General features: G+C 47.8%; 1 protein-coding gene across 1 annotated transcript in view; it reads left to right on the forward strand.

Annotated features, from left to right (window-relative positions):
* The first annotated feature begins 1,483 nt into the window (after window positions 1-1,483).
* Window positions 1,484-25,588, forward strand: part of PHAX (phosphorylated adaptor for RNA export) — a 76,154-nt gene continuing 52,049 nt past the window's right edge. Inside the window, exons 1-2 of the mRNA XM_068107983.2 lie at window positions 1,484-1,837; window positions 1,960-2,235. Coding sequence (XP_067964084.2) covers window positions 1,739-1,837; window positions 1,960-2,235 — 375 coding nt within the window. The 5' untranslated portion in view covers window positions 1,484-1,738. The remainder of the gene's footprint in view (window positions 1,838-1,959; window positions 2,236-25,588) is intronic.

A 25,588-nucleotide genomic window follows, 5' to 3' on the forward strand; every position in this document is an offset into this window, starting at 1 on the left:
TACCAGTCCCTGGTCCGTAGCTCACCAGCGCTCGGACCTCCAGGAGAACGCCCGACGGTTTGCCCCCATGCCAACGTCCCACCACGGTGACCCCCAGTCCTACGTCCGCCCCAGCGCTTCGCACAGCGGAGTACGTTTTTGTGCGTCATGACGCACATCGGGGGCCACTCCGGCCGCCGTACGACGGGCCCTTCCGGGTCCTGCGACAGGACGACAAGTCGTTCGTCATCGACATCGGCGGCAGGTCGGACCGGATTGCGGTGGACCGCCTCAAGCCGGTGCACTTGGACATCGACCAACCGCCACGGTTGGCCCTTCCGCCGCGGCGAGGCCGCCCCCCGTCTACGGTGCCCCCCACTCGACCGCCCACCACCACACCGGACCCCCCCCCCCACGACCCGCCAGAGGTCGCTTCGGCCGGGTCATCAGGACCCCCCTTAAATTGACCCTGCCGGTGCAAGTCGATTCTGGGGGGACGTGTGTAGCGGCTACCGCTGGGTATACACAATCGCCTTGCACCTACCGAGGACACGGAGCGATCACCATGCCGGGCTCGCCCAGGACGCCCGGGCACGCCCAGCCTCGCCTTTCCAGGGCTCGTCCAGGACGCCCGGGCATGCCCGCTCTCGACTTGCCAGGCCTCGTCCAGGACGCCCGGGCATGTCCAGACTCGCCTTTCCAGGGTTCGCCCAGAACGCCCGGGCACGCCCAGCCTCGCCTTTCCAGGGCTCGTCCAGGACGCCCGGGCATGCCCGCTCTCGACTTTCCAGGCCTCGTCCAGGACGCCCGGGCATGTCCAGACTCGCCTTTCCAGGGTTCGCCCAGGACGCCCGGGCACGCCCAGTCTCGCCTTTCCCGGGCAAACGCTCCGGGATAATGTGTATATATATTGCTGCCCGATAAACGGGCTTTTCAGAGTACCCGAGTTGATTTGACACAATAAAGAAACTCGGACGAATTCCAGCTTTTTGTCGCATCCATTCTTCCGATTTACGTTGGAGCACAGCTTCTACAATCGATTAATTAAGTACTTATTTATTTTCTTTCTCATCTCAGGCGTTATCTCAGGCGCCTTTTGAGTTAGGAAGCTGATATTTGGGCATGCCAACTACCAAGTGATTTGGCTGTAAAGGATATTTTGATTTATTGATTAAACAATTAATCGATTAATTATGTAATTATTCAATTAATAATGAAAAAGAAAAATTTCGATTAATGGCTTATTTAATTAATTTTCAAAAAGTTACAGCTTCGGATGAATCACTGGTGGTTTAGGTATGCTATTAGCCAATTGATTAAGAAAATATTTTGTGATCATTATTTATTGATTTTAATTATGCAATTAATCAATCAATTATTGTAAACCTCTGCCACCCAATACAGTCTCGATGAGCTGCGTGGCGCCATTTCCGCTCCCGGCAATGCCGCGCGGGAGGATATTTAATTTTCTGGCATGGGGCGGTGTACATTGAATGTATCTGTGCTTGTTTTTCTTTTTTCAATTCCCTTTTTTTCGGGCATAATAATAACATGATCGCATTAGGCAGTGTATAGGCAGACTTAACTGCTATGCCCATATTTTCATACGCGGGTTTCTCATTCCGATGTTTGACTTGCCTAAAGTGAACCTTTAAATCGAATTCGAAAGTGGAAAGAATGTAAAATTTCTTCGACAACTATGAGGTGTCGTTGAAAATCCTCGTTGTTGTTTCGCGCCGTACTTCCGGCTTGTGAAGCCATGGACATGGATGCGGAGCTGCTTGGCGATTTGGAAGAGGGAGAGGTTTCTGATTCTGATTGTGATTCTGCTACAGAGACGGACACGGCGCTTGTGCCCGTGAGTGCTCCAATACATATACCATGTTATGTGTCGCTATCAAGTGGAATTAGTTGGTGGTTCTCATTGCAGGTTGTGGAAGTTCAATCAATGGAGAATGTTTCATTCGTCTCCCCTTCCAGGATCGTGCGTCGATGGGCTTGACGCCCCCTCAGGTATCGCCACCTGCCCAGAGCCTCGCGGCCTCGCGTTACCGTAGCGTGGTGGCGAGTTACTCGAGCGGTGAGGGGAGTAGCGGTGACTCGGATGAGGATGATCATGAGAATCTGTGGAAGAAGAGGAGACTCGAAGTCCTGGGAAAGCCTCATGCACCGAGCCCTGCAGTTCCCGCGGTGTGGCCTTCAAATGTCACTTCAAAATCAAAGAAAATTAACAACATCTGGGGTGGTGTTTTACAAGTACGTACAATGGTTGTAATTGTCTGGTGAAAATTCTGTTGCTGGTTCATGAACTCCTCATCAATTGATAGTTCTCACCCTTAATGTTAATTGAATGTCTGCTTAAGCTTGTGGATCCTTTAAAAGAAAACGTCTTAAGCTCCTATGCATCGTACTCTGTGTACAGAAAGGGGGTTCATAAAATCATGACAACACGATTTGACGCTTCTTTTTTTGTGGGAGAAGGAAGGGTGGGGCAAGCCGAGGTAAGAGTGGGGGTGGGGCAAGCCGAGGTAAGAGTGGGGGTGGTGCAAGCGGAGGTTAGAGGGAGGGGTGATGCAAGCAGAGGTGAGAGGGAGGGGTGATGCAAGCAGAGGTGAGAGGGAGGGGTGATGCAAGCAGAGGTGAGGGAGGGGTGATGCAAGTGGAGGTGAGAGGGAGGAGTGATGCAAGCAGAGGTGAGAGGGAGGGGTGATGCAAGTGGAGGTGAGAGGGAGGTGTGATGCAAGCAGAGGTGAGAGGGAGGTGTGATGCAAGCAAAGGTGAGGGAGGTGTGATGCAAGCAGAGGTGTGAGGGAGGTGTGATGCAAGCAGAGGTGAGAGGGAGGGGTGATGCAAGCAGAGGTGAGAGGGAGGGGTGATGCAAGGAGAGGTGAGAGGGAGGAGTGATGCAAGCAGAGGTGAGAGGGAGGGTGATGCAAGCGGAGGTGAGAGGGAGGGGTGATGCAAGCGGAGGTGAGAGGGAGGGGTGATGCAAGCAGAGGTGAGAGGGAGGGGTGATGCAAGTGGAGGTGAGAGGGAGGTGTGATGCAAGCGGAGGTGAGAGGGAGGTGTGATGCAAGCGGAGGTGAGAGGGAGGTGTGATGCAAGCGGAGGTGAGAGGGAGGTGTGATGCAAGCGGGGGTGAGAGGGAGGTGTGATGCAAGCGGAGGTGAGAGGGAGGTGTGATGCAAGCGGAGGTGAGAGGGAGGTGCAAGCAGAGATGTGGGCAGGGAATGGGCAGTCCTTACGTAGTAAATGTGTGCTGTGTACAGAGCCAGTATATTTCACTTCGGACTGCATTTTTATGGGCAGAAAAGGTCAGGGTGGTTGAGCAAGACGGTAAGGCGTGATATTCATTCAGGATAAGCAGAGGGAGTTTATTTAACAATGAGACGGGAGTCGGATTTGGATCAGGATATGTGGAAACAGAGGCTAGTTGAGAAAATAGCTAGGCAAGCCAAAAGACAATACAAGAACGATATAAACAAAAATATTAAACAGTATAATCAGCCTTTTAACCCCAGAAGGGGTAAAGTTCAGGTTAAGGCAAGTGTGGGCCCATTGAGGAAAACTCGGGAGAGTGCATGCCTCCACCAGACTGAATAATTCACATTTTTATGTCCCACTGATAGGCCGGATCTGTATCCGGATCTTCTCCAAAATCTAATAATTTTGTCCTTTTCACACACCCAACCTTTCCACCAAGTTTCGTCCAAATCTGTCCATAACTTATTAAAATATCATGCTATACATCGTTTCCCCCCTATCTCATGGTGAAAAATCTCTGGATCTGGATCCAGATTTTCACCACAATCCAAGCAATTCGTCCCTGTCACACACGCAACCTTTCCACCAAGTTTCGTCCGAATTCGTCCATAACCTTTTGAGATATGCTGCTCAGACAGACAGACAAACACAGGTGAAAACATATCCTCCATCCACGTTTGGTGGTGGAGGTAATTAGTTCGTGATGAACTTGAGATGGCAGGCTTAAATGTATTTATCATCCGTATTTACACAATATATGTAGAAGATGCAAAAGGGCTTTCTTGCTACAGGTATAATTGGAGGAAGTATAGAAACGGGTCGGAGACCCGAAAGAAGATAGAGCTCCAGGATTAGATGATAATGTCACATGATTACCCTTGGTGAACGCCTTAGGGTAGCACGGATGACCAAACGGGCTGTTACTCCGAGGCGTTCAGTTCAAATGGCGGAGAATACGAGTGGGGAAACAAGAGGGAGGGGGAGAAACCAGAGCGCTTACCTTCACGGATCCCACCGGCAGTCCTCAAACCTGCAATAAATCAACTCAAACCAAGACGAATTTAAAATGTACAAGAAAATGCCGGCTTTATTAAGAAATGCCGGCAACAAAATAAAACGCAGTCAAATAACAATAAATTCCTAAATTGGAGCACTCTCAAACAGACCTGAACACAGACAAAGGATATAAAATAACTGCAAATAAATAGCGTCTGTGTGCACTTAACTCTGATTGCTGGTGGGGTCTCGTCAGGGGTCATCAAAATCGTCTCCGTGCCTTGGCGGGAACCGCTCGTTCGTTAGCGGGAATCGCTCATTCGTTGGCGGGAATCGCTCATTCGTTGGCGGGAGCCCAGGCCTTGGCTGTGTGTCGCACTGTAGCGAGCCAGCAGCGCTCGTACACCTGTCCCTCTTGCTTGGAAAGCCGCGGATCTTCCTCCTCATGACCACCAGCAAGATCTCCAAACACGGCCGTTCACGATCGCTCCCTTGAGCCCGAGAGAGGAATGCCACCGCTCGTACGAGGTTCAGGTGAGAAAAAGCGCAAGAGGGAATTCGGTCAGAGTGAGGAGCCAAGGAGAAGAGCGAGAAATGTCCGCTGGCGCGACAAGCCAAGTAGAAGCCAAAAATGTCTGCTAGCGCGAAAAGCCAAGTAGAAGATCAAAAATGTCCTACCGAGTCGAGCGAGTCGCTCCCTACCAGTCCTTCCCTGCTCTTATCAGCAAGTCACATCTTACCCCGGCCTTGTGCCAATCAAAACCCCCACCAATCACTGCCCTTCTGGGCGTGGCCTTCGGCCCACCCGTCCTGTGCTCTTCCAATGTCAATGTTATCAGCGGCAGCGCTCAATGTCCTGGCTTCCGGTAGGTTTTTGATTAGGGCGTTTAAATGTGGGATTCTGGCGAAGTGTCTATGGTGTGGTGCCAAAAGGGATGTAGGAAATAAATTACAGAGGTAACGACATACAAGGGATAAATTACCCATAATCCCTGAACTAATTAACATACCCCACTCCTCGTAATGGGGACGAAGATACACCTTACACGACATCTGGGCTAATACAAATTCGCTAGTTATGGTACATGGGGGTTCTTTTTCTTCATTGTGACATACAGAGCACGCTAATTTATGCACTCTACCTGGTTGATGGTATCCCTACCCCCTACAAACGTAACAATATTCATCCAAGAGTATTTAAAGAGTTGGCGGGAGAGATTTAATCTTGATTTTATTACTTGCAAAATCAAAGATTTTTCAAGTATATTGGTTGGTCTTGTGCATTATTCTGTCTGTCTGTCTGTCTGTCTTTGTCTGTATGTCAGTTGCCCACCGGTCACAATTTTGAACCGATCTACACAAAACTTCACTAAACGGGAGAGTTGGTCATAAGCAAGAAGCCTATTGTTTTTGGTGTCAAAAGATCAATAGGTCAACATAGGTCACCAACTTTGTGAAATTTCTAAAATCCTCAATTTTCATCCAATTGACTTGGAATTTTAAGAGGATTTGCATATCTGGTTACTGAATTCAACCACCAAGTATTTTTGAGGTCATCATAGGCTAACAACTTATTTTAGGGATTTCGCAAGTATCATGTTATGCACGACATGTTTCTTGTTTGTTTGTCTGTATGTCAGTCGCCTACAGGTCACAATTTTCAACCGATATTCACGAAACATCAACAAGTTGTAGAGGTCGTCACAATTGAGAAGCCTATTGATGTTGAGGTCAAATGTCAAAGGTGATCTGGAGGTCAAATTTCTAAAATCGCCATTTTAAATCAGATTTACTTGAAAATTGAACAGCATTTGTATATTGATTCACTAAATTGGGAAGCAAACTATTTTGAGGTCAAAGGTCAACCCAAGGTCAAATTTCCAAAATCATCAATTTTCATCTGAAAAACGGTAAATTTTCATCCGATTGACTTTAAAATTTAACATTTGCATAATGCCTCACTGAATTGGGAAACCAACCTTTTTCTTTTTTTTTGTGTACAAGATCGAGGCTCGTGAAAGAGCGAACATTAATCACACAAAAAGTCAAACCGACACATAAAACATATAATAAGGGGAGCGGTAGACAAGATGGGGAGAGAGGGGGAAGGACACAAACACAACATTTGAGAGCAGGGACATCGAGAGATCTGTGGGAGGGAGAGGGCTTGGGGGGAGGTGGGAGAGGTATAAAACATATTGACACTGCAAGGACTTCCAGGAAAGAAGTTGGAATTTCCAAAAAGTGGATCTGGGGTGAATTAGCGAGGGGAGAAAAGATCAAGGTTTTGGATGGGGAAAGATAAGAGATGGTGGTGAACAGCTATTTTAAAGACCTGGAGGGAGTAGTGGGATTGAAGGGAGTGAGGGAGTTTGTTCCAGAGGTGGGAGAAAAGAGGAATGAAAGAGTGAAGGTGAGCAGAGAGCCTAGATTTTTGGCAGTTTAATCATAAGAGGGTTGCTGGCAGATCTTGTGTGACCTGTAGGAATATATGGGGGACAGAGCACAGAGAGAGCTGGGGGAGCAAGGCCGGAGAGGAGTCGGTAGAAGACAGAAAGACCACCAACCTGCCTGCGGTGAGTGAGTGAAAGGCCATCGGAGTTAGCTTCATCGCGGGAGATTCCAATGATTCTGAAAGCTTTGGTTTCAACAGCGTGAAGCTGAGCTGGGTGTGAGGCAGGAGCACTGGCCCAGAGGGGAGAACAGTATTCCATTGAGCTGCGGATGAAAGCCTTGTATGTGGTGAGGAGCTCAGGTGTGCCAAGGAAGGACTTCGCACGATGGAGGATGCCCAATCAGTGACTGGCTTTGGAGGCCAGCTTGGAAATGTGGTTTTCCTAGGAAAGATCATGGCAGATAATGAGACCCAAAAGCTTGAGCGACAGAACTTCTTGGAGAGGATTGTTGAGAAAGTAGATGGGAGGGTTGTCCAGTCGGTCTTTTCGGAGAGACATAGTAAGAGTGTGAGATTTGTCAGGATTGAAAGACATGTTCCACTTGTTTGACCAGTCTGTGATTTTGTCCAGGTCTGCAGAGAGTGAGGAGGCTGCAGACTGCTGATCTGAGGGATGAGGAATGGAGTGGCAGAGAGTTGAGTCATCAGCAAAGAGATGGAGAGGATTTTCCAGAGAGTTGCAGAGATCATTGATGAAGACCAGAAAAAGCACAGGGCCCAGAACACTGCCTTGGGGAACTCCAGCCTGAACAGGAAGGGGAGATGAGAGAAATCCATTCAGGGCCACACGTTGGCTGCGACCAGAGAGGAAGTCCACAATCCATGCATGGAGATTTCCATGGATACCATAGGAGGAGAGTTTGGTGAGCAGAGCAGGGTGCCAGACTGCATCGAAGGCACGTGATATGTCAAGGGAGACGGCTTTGATTTCCTGTTTGGCATTGAGGACCTCCATCCATTGTTGAGACAGCCGAAGCAGCATGTCCAGAGTAGAATGACCTTGTCTGAATCCAAATTGATGATTGGAGATCAAGCCATTGGAGAAGAGGAAGGATTTGATATCCGAAGCTTGATGGATTCCATGACTTTGCTGATACTTCGGAAGCAGGCTGATTGGTCTGTCGTTGCAAGGATCTGTTTTTGCACCTTTTTTGTGTAAAGCGGTAATGTTTGCTGATTTCCAAGATGCTGGCAGATGACCTTGAGCAAAAGAGAGGGTGAAAAGAACAGAGTGAGGGTGAGATAGAGTGGCAGAGCAGGATTTTAGGACCCGTGGGCTGATGCCGTCTGGTCCAGAATTATTTTTGAGGTCAAAGGTCAACTTGAGGTCAAGCTTCCAAAATCATCAATTTTAATCTGGAAAATCATCAATTTTTATCCAATTGACTTGAAAATTTAACAGCATTTGCATAGTGCCTCACTGAATTGGGAAACAAACGATTTTTAAGGTCAAAAGGTCAACTCTAGGTCAAACTTCTAAGATCATTTTTCATCTAAAATCATCACTTTTCATCCTATTGATCAAGATCGTCAATTTTGATCTTGATGAAATGGACAATTTGCTGGATCAATTGCAACATTTTTTCTTGGTGGGGGGGGGGGGGGGGGGTGGGTGGATTTTGCAAGTATCGTGCTCTGCATGACATCTTCCTGTTTTTTTTATTAATCCTCTTCATTCCCTATGTGGCATAAGGCTAAAATTATCTCCCTCCACTTTGTCCTTTCTTGTGCAAAATGTCCCTGCTCCAGGTAAGATCCATTTTATTGAGCTCTGTCAACACGGTCCTACGCCAATTGGTATTTGGCCTTCTAGGTTTTTTGGCCTATGGAGGTCTTCTAAATGAGAAAGTGATGTTCAGTGAATGCGTCAGGGCTCCTTCTGATGTGATTTTTCTCATGACCCAACCATGGTGCCAAAAAAATGGAATGGGAGAGATAATGCACCCTTACCTAACTCTAGATTCCACAGGGAACCACTCAGAGATGGCATTGTCTAGGATGACGCGACATTCAAAGTGCTCATAAAACTTTCTAATTGGTGTGAATTTGGGAGGAATTCCATATACTCGTAGGATCTTCCATAATGTATCCTGATGCAAACTATCAAATGCCTTTTTGAAATCGATGAAGTTAATGAACAGAGGGGTATTCCATTCTAGATACTGTTTGATGATGTTACACAGTGCAACGGTCTGATCAATACAACTTCTTCCCTTCCTAAAGCCGGCTTGTTCTTGTCTCAGCTTAATGTCTATGACTGCCTCAATCCTTATAAGAAGAATTTTACAGAATACCTTGGGAGGGATAGATAACATGGTAATCTCACGCCAATTGTCACAGTTTCGAGGATCACCTTTTTAAAGTAGTTTGACAATGAGGCCTTTGGTTTAAGCATGATGCTAGACAATATATTTTAACAGCTCATTGGAGTCTGGACAGCTACCGGTGGATCGGAGAGTTGCAAATGCAAAGCCGTTTCTCAAGTGATTCTTCACCATTGAGTAATAGGTCTAAAACTGGTATATAGCAGAATACTCAAAAAGTGATGGACGACTTATGACAAAACTTGGTGAATTAGTTGGTTCGGCGACAAGAACAAGCTGATTCAATTTTGGGTCGGCTCCGGATCCAGATCTGTGGATCCAAAACGTAAACTGTACAGCCTGGCGGAGGTATGCTCTCTATTGAGTACCATTGTAGTTCACTGTGATGAATCGGATGACGGAAAGCCAGTTGCTGGCGTGATGCACATAACTGTCTGAAAGGGGCGGTCCCTGCGGAGATGGGCGGTTTTGATATGTAACCAGCTATGAGAGTGGGAGACTGCCATAGACTGCCATATTTGCTGTTATGACTTGCTGAGCGCTAGGTAAGAGTTATTAATTTGCTGCTTAGTAGTTTGCCTCATTTTAAATGTATTGGGATGCTTTTTTTTGTATCATGTAGACTAATGTTATGATCTTGTGTTATGTATAGATACACCAGGTCGATTGCAATAAAGCCTCCTTTCCTGCGAGGTCTCTGGCTCCACTTTCACAACAATTTATTGCAATCTTCCTTGAGACGACCTCCGAAGGATGGAGAAGCTTATTCGCTTGGAACGCTTCTCCGCAGATCCGAACTCCCCGGACTCCGCTGATCAGTTGAATCACTGGCTCAATTCTCTATGACCTTTTACGGAACTGGTCCCGGACATTACGGAGGCGCCAAAACTCGATGTATTATCCAGCAACGTCTCTCATATCATCGATAGATACATCACTCGTTGCACGACGTACGACGAAGCTGTGGCTACCTTGAAAGCCCTCTACATCAAACCGCACAGCACAGTGTATGCTCTCCATTTACTAGCAACGCGCAGGCAGGACAGCTCGGAGTCCATGCATCAGTACGGCCAGGCTTTACGACAGCTGGCTCAGGATTGCGCGATTCAGGACTGTACGGCTCTGCAGTACACCGATGATCTGATCCGTGACGCCTTTATTACGGGTCTGCAATCTTCTGCCATCCGACAACGTCTGCTCGAGAAAGAGACACTGGATTTCCAAACGGCCTTCGACCAAGCTCGGGTTCTACAGTCGGCTCAGGCCATATCCGACTCTTATGGTTGACCCTTCACAGCTGCGAGTGCTACTGCTCACGACACAACACGTACGCACAATCGCGGCGACCCGGAAGCTGACATCGGGCGAGCGCTTGCTCTCTCGCGCATTACGAGACGAGAGCTCAGATGAGGAAGTGAACGAGCCCCGTATGGCTGCCGTGACCTTGCCCGCTGGTCAGACCTGCAAATGCTTTTTTTGCGGCAATCTCCGCCATCCCCGCACAAGTTGCCCCGCTAGGGAATCGGTGTGCCATAATTGCGGGAAGCGAGGGCATTTTGCCAAAGTCTGTCGCACGCCCAACACCAAGTGAGCGACGCTCGCGGGAGCGCGCTTGTTGACGGGAACCTGAAGAGCTCTGAGCGGCCTTACTCGTGCCCTGGTGCCAGTCGAAATCAACGGCCAATCGGTGGAAGCTTTGATCGACACTGGGAGCGATCGGAGCTACCTCAGCCCTCGTCTCGTGGAGCGATTCGGGTGGACTTCAGCCGCCTCGACTCAGCGCGTGTACATGGCCTCGGGGGCCATATGGCAGTGAGCGCACGGAGTGTGTGTGGTTGAGCTCGTTGCTAACGATGTTACTTACTGTAATGTTAAGTTCCTTGTGCTCCCTAACCTCTGCTCCGACATCCTCCTGGGTCACGACTTTTTGAATCGGCACAAACGCTTAGAGATGCAGTTCGGCGGCACTCACACTCTATCCGTGGGCACCGAGCCGGGCCCGGTTTGCGCCCTCACCGAGATAGCTGTTGACCCGCCTCGACTATTCCCGAGCTTAACTGCTAATTGTCATCCGGTTGCCGTGAAATCTAGAAGGTATTCCCAGCCGGATGTTATCTTTATAGCCGCTGAAACTAAACTCCTTTTGCACGAAGGCATTATCGAACCCAGCCGTTCACCTTGGCGCGCACAAGTTCCAGTCGTCGACAGCCCAAACCATTGTAAAGGCATGGTCGTAGACTACTCCCGAACTATTAACCGATTCACTCAACTCGATGCATATCCTTTACCCAAAATGGAGGATATGGTTCGGGCGGTATCTAAGTATAGAGTATTCAGCACTCTCAACTTCAAAAGTGCGTATCATCAGATTCTGCCGACCGACCCTATACGGCCTTCGAGTCCGGCCAGTGGTTGTATCAATTCCGTAGAATTCCGTTCGTTACCAACACTGGATTTGGACAAAACTGACGCACAACTTGACCGTAATGCGCACAACACGTAATGCGCACAACTTAACCTGGACAAAAATCCAGTGTCTCTTTCTCGAGTTACGAACGGAGTGCCTTGCTTCCAGAGAGCTATAGACGAGATTTTGGCAAAGGAACAAGTGAAAGATGTATTAGTGTACGTTGATAATGTGAGCATTTGCGGTTGGAATCGAAAGGATCACGACTCAAACTTGCATCGGTTTTTAGAAGTGGCTCGTAAATACCGACTGCCCTTCAATGAATCGAAATGTAGCTATTCTGTGGGAACCATAAATCTGTTGGGGTGCACAGTGTCCGGAGGGGAGATAAGGCCTGATCCGGCACGCCTCCAAGCCCGACTCGACCTTGCCCCTCCCGTTGACCGTGCGACTTTAAGAAGCACAATGGGACTATTCGCTCATTCCAGCATGTGGGTCCCACACTTCTCAGAGAAGATAAGACCCCTTGTGGAATCAAAACATTCCCGCTACCCTTGGCAACGCTGACGGCATTTCAACAACTAAAAGGAGACATTGCCAGCTAGGTCGTAACTTCAATCGACGAGACAATTCCTTTCGTGGTCGAAACAGATGCGTCCGATTGTGCAATCGCAGCGACATTGAGTCATGATGGCCGACCGGTGGCATTCTTCTCAAGAACACTGACTGATAGCGAGCGACGTCACTCCTCTATAGAAAAAGAGGCATACGCCGTGGTCGAATCGATCCGCAGGTTGAGACGCCTCCTTCTCGGACAGTGCTTCACAGTCATAACTGATCAACAGTCCGTCTCATTCATGTATGATGGTAAACATTCTGAAAAGATAAAGAACAAGAAGATTGTTCGGTGGCGCATAGAACTGGCTGACTATTGCTTTGAAATTAAGTACAGGCCGGGTATGTACAACCATGCGGCTGATGCACTGTCTCGGCCCGTCTGCGCGGGATTGACCGTTGGCGACCTGCAGAATATCCACGCGGCGCTCTGTCACCCTGGCGTGACGCGCATGGTCCAGTTTGTTAGGAGTAAGAACCTACCCTTCTCCGTGGATGAGATACGTCAGTTATGCAAGACCTGCAGGGTTTGCGCGGAACTTAAACCAAGTTTTTACCAGCCGGCGGTGGGTACCCTCAAACACGCCGGTAGACAATGGGAGTGCCTGAATGTCGACTTCAAGGGGCCTCTGCCCGGTAATCGGTACATGCTGACAATAGTAGACGAGTACTCACAATTCCCGTTCTTATTTCCATGCACTGACACATCTTGCCTGACAGTGTTCCGCTGCTTTCGGCAGCTGTTCCTGATGTTCGAGTATCCGGCTTTCATACACAGTGACCGTGGGACTGATTTTATGTCTCGGGAGCGAAAGCAATTTGTCCTTGAGTGTGGTATCGCCTCCAGCCATACCACTGCCTATAACCCCCGAGGGAACGGGAAAAATCGAAATATACAACGGTGTTATCTGGAGGGCTGTCACGATGGCCTTGCGTACCTGCGGCTTAGCCCCGACCATGTGGGAGCGGGTGCTTCCTGAAGCACTGCATGCGATCCGCTCCCTGCTGTGCACCTCCACTAATGCCACTCCTCATGAGAGACTTCCGGTACCAACGTCGCGGTTCTTGCGCTCATCCATTTCCCTCGTGGCTAGCTGAGCCTGGACCTGCACTGCTAAAACGCATGGTTCGTCAAAGCAAATATGAACCGCTTGCTGACCGGGTAGATATACTTGAAGCGAATCCGCAATGCGCACGTTCGATTGCCCGACGGCTGATAAACCACTGTACCGCTTCGGCTTCTAGCACCTTGTGGTGAGATGGACGAAACAGAAGCTGACTCGACTACCCCCGTCCAGGCCGACTCAAGCCTAGCCGAGGCTACTGGGGGTGACACTGCCTTGCAGTACGGAATCATGTCTCCTTTTCCTCAGGCCGTGGACTCGCCAGGTCCTGATAGATCGCCGGGTGACGGAGAGTGGTCTATGCATAGCACCGGGGGCTATGGAGATGATGGCGTGTACCGCATGCGCGGTGGCTGGCTGTGTCAACCTCCGACTTGTTTCGGTTTTGATTATTCCTATTTGCGGTATTCTTAACCCTTGGATGCAGTGATTGGGCCTCGGAGGCCCACAAGGTTTTTTTGTTGCAAAAACGATACTGGACAATTTTTTTTTTTTTTTTTTTGAATGAGCCTCATTTTCACCGACTTTCACGTTGTTACACAAAATTCAGTGACATAAAAAAAAAACTTCATCCAGGATCGTGGGAAAATCTTCATTCTTCACTTATAACCCGAAAATCCGACACGAATGCAGGCCTGGGGCCTTTGAGGCCCCGCATAAATGTAGTTGTACTACTATGTTATATCATTAATTTCTTGATATGAGCCTCATTATATGCTCCTATAACCTGGTTACAAATAATTCAGTGACAAAAATATGAAAATTAAAAAACTTTACACAAATACATTCGTGGGGCCTCCGAGGCCCAATGGCTGCGTTTATGTAGGATTTGTGACGCCTGCATCTGAGAGTTAAGAGAGGGAGAATGTGATGAATTGGACGAAGGAAAGCCAGTTGCTGGCGTGATACACAAAACTGTCTGGCAGGGGCGGTCCCTGCAGAGATGGGCGGTTTTGATATGTTACCAGCTGTGAGAGTGGGAGACTGTCATATTTGCTGCTATGACTTGCTGAGAGTTAGGTAAGAGTTATTGATTTGCTGCTTAGTAGTTTGCCTCATTTTAAATGTATTGAGATGCTTTGCTTGTATCATGTAGACTAATGTTGTGATCATTATGTATAGATGCACCAGGTCGATTGCAATAAAGGCACCTTTCCTGCGAGGTCTCTGGCTCTACTTTCACAACATGTTACACAACATGTTAATATGATGTTATTAGCGTGGCTCGGTTCGCTACGCTCGTTTCACCACACATTGTCGCCGCAGAGACACGGGCTTGTTTTAACTGACGATAATGACCTGACTGAATTTAAGTTGCTGTATTGTCATGATTTACACCACTCATAACACAAACATTTCTTTTGTACAAATTTATTTGTAATATTGGTGATATTATTTATTTGTAATTTATTTGTAATCAAAAAAGGTCCAAGTGGTGTGAAGCTCGAAATGGTCAAGGTCCAAGTGGTCTAAATGGTGTTAAAGTCTAGGGTCGAAAGGGACTACAACAACAACAACATGCATTTTAAAGGCCATTTTCCCTGCTAGAGCGGGGGTTAGCCTTGCGGTCTCCATGACAATCTTCTCCATTTTGCCCTATTTTCTGCATCTCTCCTTGTTAACCCCCTTGCCCGCATTTCTTCTTACACCATCTTTAGCCAAGTCTTTCTCGGTCTTCCCCGTCCTCTACTTCCTTCTACATTAATTTCCATCACTCTTCTCAACCAGTCACTTTCATCCTTCCTCAACACATGACCAAACCATCTCAACCTGTTCCTCTTCACAGCATCAATCACAGGCAATATTCCCATCATCTTTCGCAATTCATCATTTGTCTTCCTCTCTCTCAACGATACTCCACACATCCATCGAACCATTCGCATTTCCACCCTTTCCTGCCTTCGTTGCTGCTCTACGTTCATTACCCATGTCTCGCTCCCATAAATCATAACACTTCTCACACATGCAGCATACACCTTTCCCTTCAGCTTCAGCGACACTCTCCTCCTCATCAGCACGCCACTCAGTTCCCGAAACTTCTTCCATGCACATCTCACTCAAGCAACCGTTGCCGAGTCTGATCCACCTTCTCCAATCAGCATGTCTCCGAGGTAGCAAAATGTTTTCACACCTTCCAGCTTCACGCCGTCTCCAAGATCCAACTCAACATTTCCTCCATCTGCAGCTCCCTCTGTGCACACCTTACATTTGAATGTAGCTGCCACACTGGTAAATGACACTCTCAGGCCAACTACATTTTTGATGAACCCACTCAGCGCACATTGTACATTGAATGGAGTTCACTCCGACACCCTTCCTGCACACAGCACACGGCCACTTCCCAGTTCTTTCCACCTCACCACATGCTCTCTACCACTTGCCATCACCTTCGTCTTTCCGATATTCACCTTCAGACCTTTTGTCTCCATACATTCCTTCCACTTGTTCATCTTTTCCTTCAGTCCATCCATACTTTCCGCAATCAACACCAGATCATCTGCATACAACAACTCCCACGGTAAACCCTCCTTTACGTTCTGAGCCAGCACCTCCATCACAGCTACAAATAGTAGTGGACTTAGTACCGACCCCTGATGCACTCCCACCTTCACCTCAAACTCACCACTGTTCCCGTCCTTCATCCTTACAGCTGTGCGCGCTCTTTTGTACATTGCCATCACTACTCTGATCAACCATTCCTCCACTCCTCACTTCCTCAATGCCCATGTCAATACTTTGCGTGGAACCCTATCGAATGCTTTCTCCAGATCAACAAACCCCAAAAACAACTTCCTCCTCTTCTCCATGTACTTCTCCTGCAACTGCCTCACAATGAAAAGCGCATCTGTCGTTCCTCTTCCTGGCATAAATCCAAACTGCATTTCGTCGATCTTCACTTTCTTCCTTATCCTTCTCTCCAACACCCTTTCCAATACCTTCATTCCATGCTCCAATAACTTTATCGCTCGGTACGAGCCACACTCCAGAGGGTGACCTTTCCCCTTGTATAGAGGGACGAGGGTACTCGGTTCCCAATCCACTGGAATGCGGCCTTCTTTCACCACCAGATTACAGATCTCTGTCATTCTCTTCACACCCCAACTTCCTGCTGCCTTGAACATATCTCCCACAACTCCCGTCGGCCCTCCCGCTTTTCCACTCTTCATTGCTTTTATCGCTTCCTCAATTTCCTTCTCAGTTATCTTCTCTGCCAGTCCTAAAACTGGGTTACTCTCTATGTTGCCATCCCATTCATTCTCTGTATTCAACAGCATTTCCATATATCTTTTCCATCTTCCTTTAATTCCATCTGGGTCGACAACGATTTGTCCCACTTCATCCTTCAAGCAACTCACCCCCATCACATCACACCTCTCTTTCGCTATGTGCTTTGCAATCCTGAATACTGCTTTCTGACCCTCTTCCGAATCCAAGCGTTCTCCGAACATTTTCCTACATGCCCCCTGCGCCTTTGCTACCTCTTTCTTTGCAGCCTTCCTGGCTGCCTTATAAATTTCATGCTCTGCTGTTTCTGCTCCCGTACCCTTCGCCTTCTGCCACTCCTTGAACTTCTTCCTCTTCTCGTCAATACTCTTTCCAACTTCATCATCCCACCACCATGTTTCCGAGTGCCTCGGTGGTCCTTTTGTCCATCCACAAACCTCACCAACGGCTCCCAACAGACTAGCTTTCATTGACATCCAACCACTTTCAAGCTCAACCACATCATCCACTACCCTACTCAGCCTCTCTTTTAATGCCTCCCTTACTGTCACCTCTTTCAACCTCCACACCTTCATTCTTGGTTGGTACTTCACCCGCCGCGCTCTCCTCGCACCTTTCACCCTTATGTCGCAGACAACCAAGTGGTGCTGTGAAACAGCCTCCTCCCCCGGGATCACCTTTGTGTCCCGGAGGTGCCCCCTATCTCGCCTACGCACCATCAGGTAGTCAACGGTTGTCGTCGACCCACCTGACGTGTACGTAACAAGCTTATTATCCTCTTTCAGGAACTGAGTATTACAAATCAACAAATCGGCTCCATCAGCAAACTCCAAAATCCTTTCACCTTCTCCATTTCTCACACCATATCCGTAACCCCCATGAACTCCCTCAAAACCATCCATACTCCTTCCCACATGTCCATTCAGGTCTCCTCCCACCACAACAACTTCCTCATCTTTCACGTTTTCCATCAGCTTCTCTATCGCACACCAGAACTTGTCCTTCTCTTCATTGCTTCGACCAACCTGCGGAGCATATCCCGAGATGACGTTCACCAAGAGCTTTCCAATCATCATTTTCACCATCATCAACCTATCACTCACTCTAGTCACACTCACCACACTGTCTACAAACTCCTCAGAAAACAGGACACCAACACCATTCACGGCCTCCGGGCACCCTTGCCACACAAACTTGTATTTCTGTCCCTGCCTACCCTTCACCATTCTCACACCACTTCCCTTCCATCTCGTCTCTTGCACACAACATATGTCCACTCTTCTTCTGAGCAATACTTCCACCACTTCTCATGATCTCCCTGTCATTGTCCCTACATTCCATGTCCCAAACCTCAGAAACCGATCTCCACTTCGGGCTGCACCCTGCCCATATGTAGTTGTAATTGTCATGGTTCTCTTTTTTGAACTGAAGGGACTGAAGGAGTGTAAAGGTTTAAAGGGTATAAAAGGTTGGAAGGGTGAAGGGATCTATAGATGTCTAAAGTATTGAAAGGAAAGGCTCTTAAAAGTAAAAAAAGGTAGTCTTAAGGATCTTGGCGGGGGGGGGGGGGGGGGGGGAGGGGAGTCTTCATGATATTGGGGTATTTTGGGTCTTCAGGGTATTTTGGGTGTTTGGGGTCTTTTGAGTCTTTTGGGTCTTCGGGCTCTTCAGGTTATTTTGGGTCCTCTGGAGCTTTTGAGTCTTTAAGGGTCTTTGTGGTGTTAAGGGTAAGGGTCTTGGGGGACTTAAAGGGTCTTCAAAGGTCTAAGGGATGTCAGCAGTCTAAAGGGTCAAAAGGTATATTCAGACAGTGTGGAATTAATAGACGTATTGTTACGGATTCGTCACTTCCGTTGTTGTGGTTTTCATCCACTGGAAACATTTTTGATTCCATGTGTATTATTATTGTTGTCGCTTAAGGGAAATAGACATTTGTATTTTCAAAAGGTAAAAAAGTTAATGTTTTAAATGAAACCGGAACCCGACGATGACGAAGAAAAAGAGGAAGAGGAGGAAAAGAAGGCGGAGCGAGTGAGTCGGAGAAGAAGCCTAGCTGCTTCGAGGTCTGGAGCACACGTTGATGAACGGAGGTCACTAGCGAACTTCCGGTTTCCCGGGAAAGGGATTCTTGCGACAGAGTTGTTATCGCTGTGACAGATCAACCTGTGTGTCAGGTTTTAGCGGTTGATTCCGAGGAGAATCATCGTCGGGCCGTTACGCGTCGAACGGGCCATCGGCCATTTTGACCCGTGCGCTTTGCGCGTAGCGCAAAGTTTTTTTCGCTTAGCTTCAACCATTTTCACTCCATCCAGACGTTTATCTGGTGTGTGTGTGTGTGTGTGTGTGTGTAACGTGGATTTTGAAGGTAAATCTGCTGTTCGCTGGTTTGGAGCCGTGAAACGTCCATACCCGGGGGTGGAATTTCTCAGTCGCCTGGAGGGCGCCTTTGGATTTCCCCGTCGCCTTGAGGGCACCTTTGCGCAGCTTTGGCCGCGTGACTGTGACTGTCATCCGAACGGTATTCTGGTCTCGATTGGACATCGTTCTGACGATCGCTGGAGCGGATCGACTTGGGCTTGATGCCGGAATAGAGACATTGGGGAATGTTCTTCTTTTCGCTCACTTGGAGCACAGTGAGTTATATTGTACGAACCTGATGGTACCATCATAGGAAATATATATTGGTTGTACAATTGATTACTATTGTTGTTGTACTGTTGTTCTTGTGTGATCTTAATACAATATTTGTTTGTTGGTAACAATTGGTGTGGCTTCACCATTGATCTTTGACGTATAGAATAAGACATTTTTCTGCCGCGACTCCTCTTGGGGCTCGGAGGTACACTGTGACTGGGGGTTGGGGAGGAGCACGTAACAGAAATTGGGGGCTCGTCCGGGATTGGCCCAAATTGAAATTGGGTGCTTGTCCTTGCTGACAAAACTCGTCCGGGATTATATTCCCTAACATTCGTCCGGGATCGAATTCCCTAACATTCCCAAAATTCCCAAATTTGGAATTTTTCTAACATTCCCAAATTAAAAAAAAAAAAAAAATTGCAATTTTTGTGTGAAGGTTAACAGGTGTTAACTGATAGTCACCATGGTGTTCGACGCAGAAAGGTTTGCGGCGTCCCCTAATGAGGCACAGTTCCAAGCGTTAAAAAGATCGGAACTCTTGATATTGGCCAAACATTTTAACTTGGAGGTCCGAGCTCATATGAAGAAAGCAGAGATGCAGACATTGGTGGTAGAATCTCTGGTGGGACAAGGAACATGGAAAGAGGTAGCCTTGGATTGGTTACCCGAGGAAAAAGAAAATGTGGAGCTCCGGAAAATTGAGATGCAACTGCAGAGCCAGGAAAGGTTAAAAGCAGAGGAAAGGAAAGCAGAGAAGGAAAGAGCAGAGGAAAGGAGAGCTGAAAGGGAACTCGAGGAAAGAAGAGTAGAACAGGAACGAGAACTCGAGGAGAGAAGAGCAGAGGGAAGAGCAGAGAAAAGGAGAGCCGAAAGGGAGTTAAAGGAACGTTTCATGGAGTATCAGAAGGAACTTAAACTCAAGGAGCTGGAATTAATGGGAGAACGGACAGAAGTAGTATCCATGCCAGCTAGTTCGACAACTAGTCAGAACACTTGGGATGTTGGTGGGCATGTGAGGCTGGTTCCACCCTTCAATGAAAAGGAGGCAGCCAAGTTTTTTTTACACTTTGAGAAAGTGGCTCAAATGCTAAAATGGCCTGTGGGGGTCCTGGACTATGTTAGTGCAAAGTGTTCTGGTGGGTAAAGCTCAAGATATGTATTCGGCTTTACCGATTGACCAATGTGCAGATTATGAGATAGTGAAGAAAACCATTCTCAATGCCTATGAATTGGTCCCTGAAGCTTACCGGCAAAAAATCAGGAATGCCAGGAAGAGGGAGAGTGAGACCCATGTGGAGTTTGCCACAATGAAGGAAACCATGTTTGATCGGTGGTGTGACTCGAAGGGGATTGGGAAAGACTTCAACCTGTTGCGACAATTGATCTTGGTGGAGGAATTCAAACAGTGTGTCCACACGGACATTAAAGTACATCTGGATGAAAAGAAAGTACCAGAGTTGTATGAGGCAGCAACCGTGGCAGATGACTATGCCTTGACACACAGGATGGGGTTCCACAAACCTAACTTCCCGCCTAGAGTTACCAATTTTTTGCAATTGTTTTTATGTTTTGCTATGCATTATGTTTTGCACTCTGTCAAAGCGTCTTTGGGCTTCCTGAAAAGCGCTATATAAAATAAATGCATTATTATTATTATTATTAGAGTTAGCCAGGGGAGTTATGGTAAATCAGGTGCGGAGAACAAATATTCATGGAGGCGGCCTAGAGATGACTGAGGACAAATCTGATACCGCGACTTTTCGGGATCAGAAGACTACAGTTCCAAGACAGACTTATCTTCCGGGGTGCCCGAGGCAGACCACGAGTTTTTCCTCCGGGCCTACTTGCGCTTTTTGCAAGAAACCTGGGCATTTGATGTCCCAATGTTACGCCCTGAAAAGGAAAAATCAGGTGCGGAGTCAGACTAGTACAACTCCGAATGCATTGGCAAATGCGAGAAATCGTCCTTGGAGGACAGTGCCTTGTGAAGGTTCCCATGCCAAAGTTACGGCATCACAGAACGACCTTGTTCAAGAGGGTTACAAACCTTTTATTTCAGAGGGGTTTGTGTCACTGGATGGAGACTTAACGAACCAGAGACCTGTTAGGGTATTGAGGGACACAGGAGCACATCAATCTTTGATGCTTGAGGGCATTTTTCCATTGTCAGAGAAGACGGCAATTGGTGTTGGAGGGGGTTGGTGGCTATATGTTAAAGCTCCACTTCATGTCATCCATTTAAAGTCTGATTTGGTGTCAGGACCGGTCACCGTAGGGTTACAAGCCACTCTTCCTGTAAAGGGAATCTCTTTGGTTATCGGGAATGATTTGGCCGGTGGTCGAGTTTCTGGTAATCCGATGTTTGTTGAAAAGCCTAGTATGGAAAATAACACCGCACAGTTAGAGCAGGGGATTCCGGGTATCTTTCCATCCTGTGCCGCGACTCGTGCTATGGGTACGAAGCGCTCTGAAGAGAAGGAAAAGGTACTGACGTCACGCTTTGCACAGGCACTTCTTGTCGAGTACCCTGAAACTAAGTGTCAGCACACACAAGTCATGGGTGGAGGCAATGTTGGCAAGTTCTTTGTAGGTGGACTGAACTTTGACACAAGTGAAGATGTTCTGGACTCTATCTTTGGCAAATATGGACCACTCTTGGAAGTGTTGCTGATAAAAGACAGGGAGACGCAAAAGTCAAGAGGGTTTGGCTTTGTCACGTTTGAAAATACAAAGGACGCCAAAGATGCAGAAAAGGATTTGAATGGCAAGGATTTGGATGGTCGGACCATAACAGTAGAGAAGGCAGGCCATGGGCGTCGAAGTGGCTACAGAGGAGGAAAATGTGGAGGTAGTTTCAGGGGTGGCTATGGCTCCCGGGGTGGGAGTAGTAGTTTTGGTGGTGGCCACAGTCATGATTACTACGGAGGCTCCCAGCAGCAGCAGCATAGTTTTGGCAACTCTCGACGGGATGGCTATTACGGTGGTAGCCAAGATGGGGACTGCTACTCACGTGACGACAGCACCCGACTCTACAACCGTGATTATGATTTTTATGATCAAGAGAAGAGTGCTCAGGAGCAGCCGAGCCAAGATTTCTACACGGATTAACCCGTGGACTCCACGTTCCTAAATGCGTCCATGCAGTGAATACTTCCAGGCCTCACCACCCAACCACCATGAAACCTGGCTCTCAGCTCAGCCTCCTTCAAAAAGTGCTATAGATTTGCTTTGGATTTTTGATCACAACCCCTTAACCCTCATTCAAAAAATGAAAAATGAAAACCAGAGGTTGATGAGGTGGAGTTTGGCTTTGCAGGAGTTCAACTTGGAAATTGAGCATGTAAAGGGCAGGGACAATGTCGTTGCTGATGCTTTATCCACAGTGAACTAACTTTGGAAATTCCTGTAGGTGGTTTGGAAGTTTTGTTGCTTTATTTTAGGGAATATTAATTAGAATTAGAATATTAATTAGAATTAAGAAGAAAAAATTAATGTGTGTATTATAATTATTGATGCTCACGTGAATTGATAATTTGGGGTGTGAGTTTTACTTTTGTTTGTTAAAAGAGTTTTTGCCTGCAAAGAAAGTTTTCACTATGTTCAAACTTTCTTTCTTGAGGGGGGGAAGTGTTATGGATTCGTCACTTCCGTTGTTGTGGTTTTCATCCATTGTAAACATTTTTGATTCCATTGTTACATATTTATGTGAATGTATGTGAATTACTATTCAGGTCTTTGCTTATCAATGTGGACTCGATTAAAGGTTGTTGTGATTAAAGGGTCAGGAGCCCTTCTGGGAAAAAGGAGACCGGAAACGGAAGAAGAAAAGACACGAGGTCCTGGAGAAGCGACGATTCTTCTTCTTCCTCGCCGAGCTCGGACGCGAGCGGTATCGATTGAGCAACGTAACAGAATCGGCGTTTAAAAGCCCGTCTGGCGAGAGGAGTTACCGGGACGTGTAACTACCCTTTGACACGTCAAGTCGCCGTGGGTTCGTGCACGGAACCAAGCAGCTGGCACCGTTCGCCTCACCGTCTACAAGGCCGCGTACGGGTCGCACCTTGGGCCGCGCGCGCTGGGCAAGCCGCGTGTTGCTTTGCCTGCTTTGCTGTACCCGCTTTGCTTGGCCAGGAGGTGCGCGCTGCAGCCGTTGTTCCCGGTACGGGACGTGCCCGGTGAAAGAACGTCAGGAAGGGTCCGTTCAACCGCCCACGTGCGGAGATCGAACTACCGGAGTACGGAGACATTGAGAGAGACATTGACCATGGAGGGAGTCGGGAGTGGGGCCCACGTGAGGAATGTATAAGATGGCCATCTTAGAGTTATGATAGATGAGTTTACATCTTTGTACTATTGATTGCTGATTGTGGATGGTTGTTGATTGCTCGGGGAATATATTGTAACGATTTTGAGAAGTATAACGGGTTTTGAGAAGTGTAACGGGTTTTGAGGAGTGTAACAATTTTGGAGGAAGGGTAACGGATGTGAAGAGTATGGTTTTGGTATGGTAACATCATGGTAATGTAAATAATGGTCGCAGCCGTCCTCCTAATTAATTTCATAGAACATACACGCAGGTCACGATATATCTTTTAAATAGTGTATTTCCTTATTCCATGTAGGCTAAGTATGTGTTTTCCACTAGATTGACTTTGCATTGTATCAAACAAAATAAGCGTAGGCCCTTCCAATTTCCCCAAAACCTCCCTTCCAATTGCCTTCCGCATTTTGGCTGGTTTTCTTCAAACCACCATTGGCCACGAGGTAAGGTTGGAGAAGAAAGGCGTGTCTCCACCTCGTCAGAAGAGGGCAGGAGTGAACCGGCCCTAACAGCCAATCAACACCGCGGTGAGTGACCCGGTAGGCGTGCCCTCGGAGCCGGCGGCTTAATTCCGCCGGAGGTGATAAAAGCGACTGCAAGGGACTGCTTGAGGAGATGAGAGATGAGCTGGAGAGGAGCAACGAGGCTGCACCAAAGAGAGGCGGTGAGATGCGAAACGCTCCAAGCCAAAGAGGAGAGGTACTCGGCAAGGAGACCAGCTTTGGAGAGACGCGCTGAAAGGAGGGAGACGGCCCCGCCCCAAGAAGAGGAGCAGGTGTGCCGAACCAGCGCGTGGCGTCTCCCGCAGTGGATACGCGACGGAGGGTTTCCCGCCAAAACCGCGAGGAATTGCGACCGGCGGCCTCCCGACCTTGCCTCCATCTCAAGCCTTACCTGCCTGAACCACCCCTGTGTAAGTGTGAACGTCCTGTCCTGCTCGTTGTCTTGGGGCTAAGTAAAAACGAATAGTGTAAGTTAAGGATTCGCTGTGTCACTGTTTCTTCCATCCTTTGCTTGTGTGTGTATAATAAATCTGTTCTTCCTCCGTATTCTTCTTCTTCTTTTTCATTCTCTTGCGATCGCTTTAGAGATTTCCCGATTGAATATCCGTGGGGCGATCTGGTCAACGTCGGGTGAAATCGGGTTTTAATCGGGGAGTAACTGTTCGGACGCGGTTAAATACACCACCGCTCGGTCAATATAACATCTAAAAGCCGCGTCTGTAACAATTGGTTGTCAGGAGGTGGGATTCGAACCTGGGACTAAATTTGTTAGGCCCAAATTTTGGAACACCAATTGTACTATTAGAGTAACAATTGGTGTCGGGGAGTGAGATCGACCCGGAGCACGCTGCACGCGCTCAAAATTATAAAGCGGACGAAATTGTGTTTTATAAAACCCGAATTTTTAGATCGCGCCATGGACAATCAAGGCGATCGGATGTCGGTGGGGGAGATAGACGGGTTAGGGGTAACCCAGGAACCAGGGGAAATGTATGTGGAAGAAAGGGAGGAGGAAAATGGCAATGTGGTTGCGGGAATTTCAGGTGCACAAAATGGCGCTCTAGCGCACGTGATTACAGCGGCGCCACATTTAGCCACGCCCATGGTCGCGGTAGTCGAACCGGAGATGCCAATGGATTTGAACCTTTTTTTTATACAAATGAAGGCCCTTATGGCCCAGAATAGCGAGAAAATGAGGGAGGAAGCAAGGGCTGATAGTGCGAAAATGGAAAGCAGAATGATGGGGGTAATGAGGGACGAAGCAAGGGCTCAGAGTGAGCAAATGGGGGTAATGAGGGACGAAGCGAGGGGTACCAGTGAGGGGTTAGACAATAATTTTAAGGAGTTAGACAAGAAATTTGAGGGATTAGACAATGGGATAGAAGGGGTGAAAAATGGGTTAATGGGGGTAGAAAACAGAATGGCCGCTCAAGAGAATCAGTTAGAGGGGGTGAAAAATGGGTTAATGGGGTTAGAAAATAGGATGGAGGACAAATTGCGGGAAATGGGGGAACAATCCGCCCGGGAAATCGAACAGATGGGGAACCGGATGGAGGAAATACGAAGAGGGATGAGTGAGGAGGTCTCGGGGCTACGCGAGGAGGTAAAGCGAGGCGAAAAGCGTATCGAGAAAGAGGTGAGAAATAATACGGTAAAGTTACAGGGGGGAATAGAAGATCTGACGAAAGGAGTAGAACAGCTGACGGTGGGACAAAAAGAACTAGCGGACCAAGTGGAA

This window comes from Myxine glutinosa, chromosome 2 (genome assembly GCF_964187855.1).
Source record: "Myxine glutinosa chromosome 2, kmMyxGlut1.1, whole genome shotgun sequence".
Lineage (NCBI taxonomy): Eukaryota > Metazoa > Chordata > Myxini > Myxiniformes > Myxinidae > Myxine > Myxine glutinosa.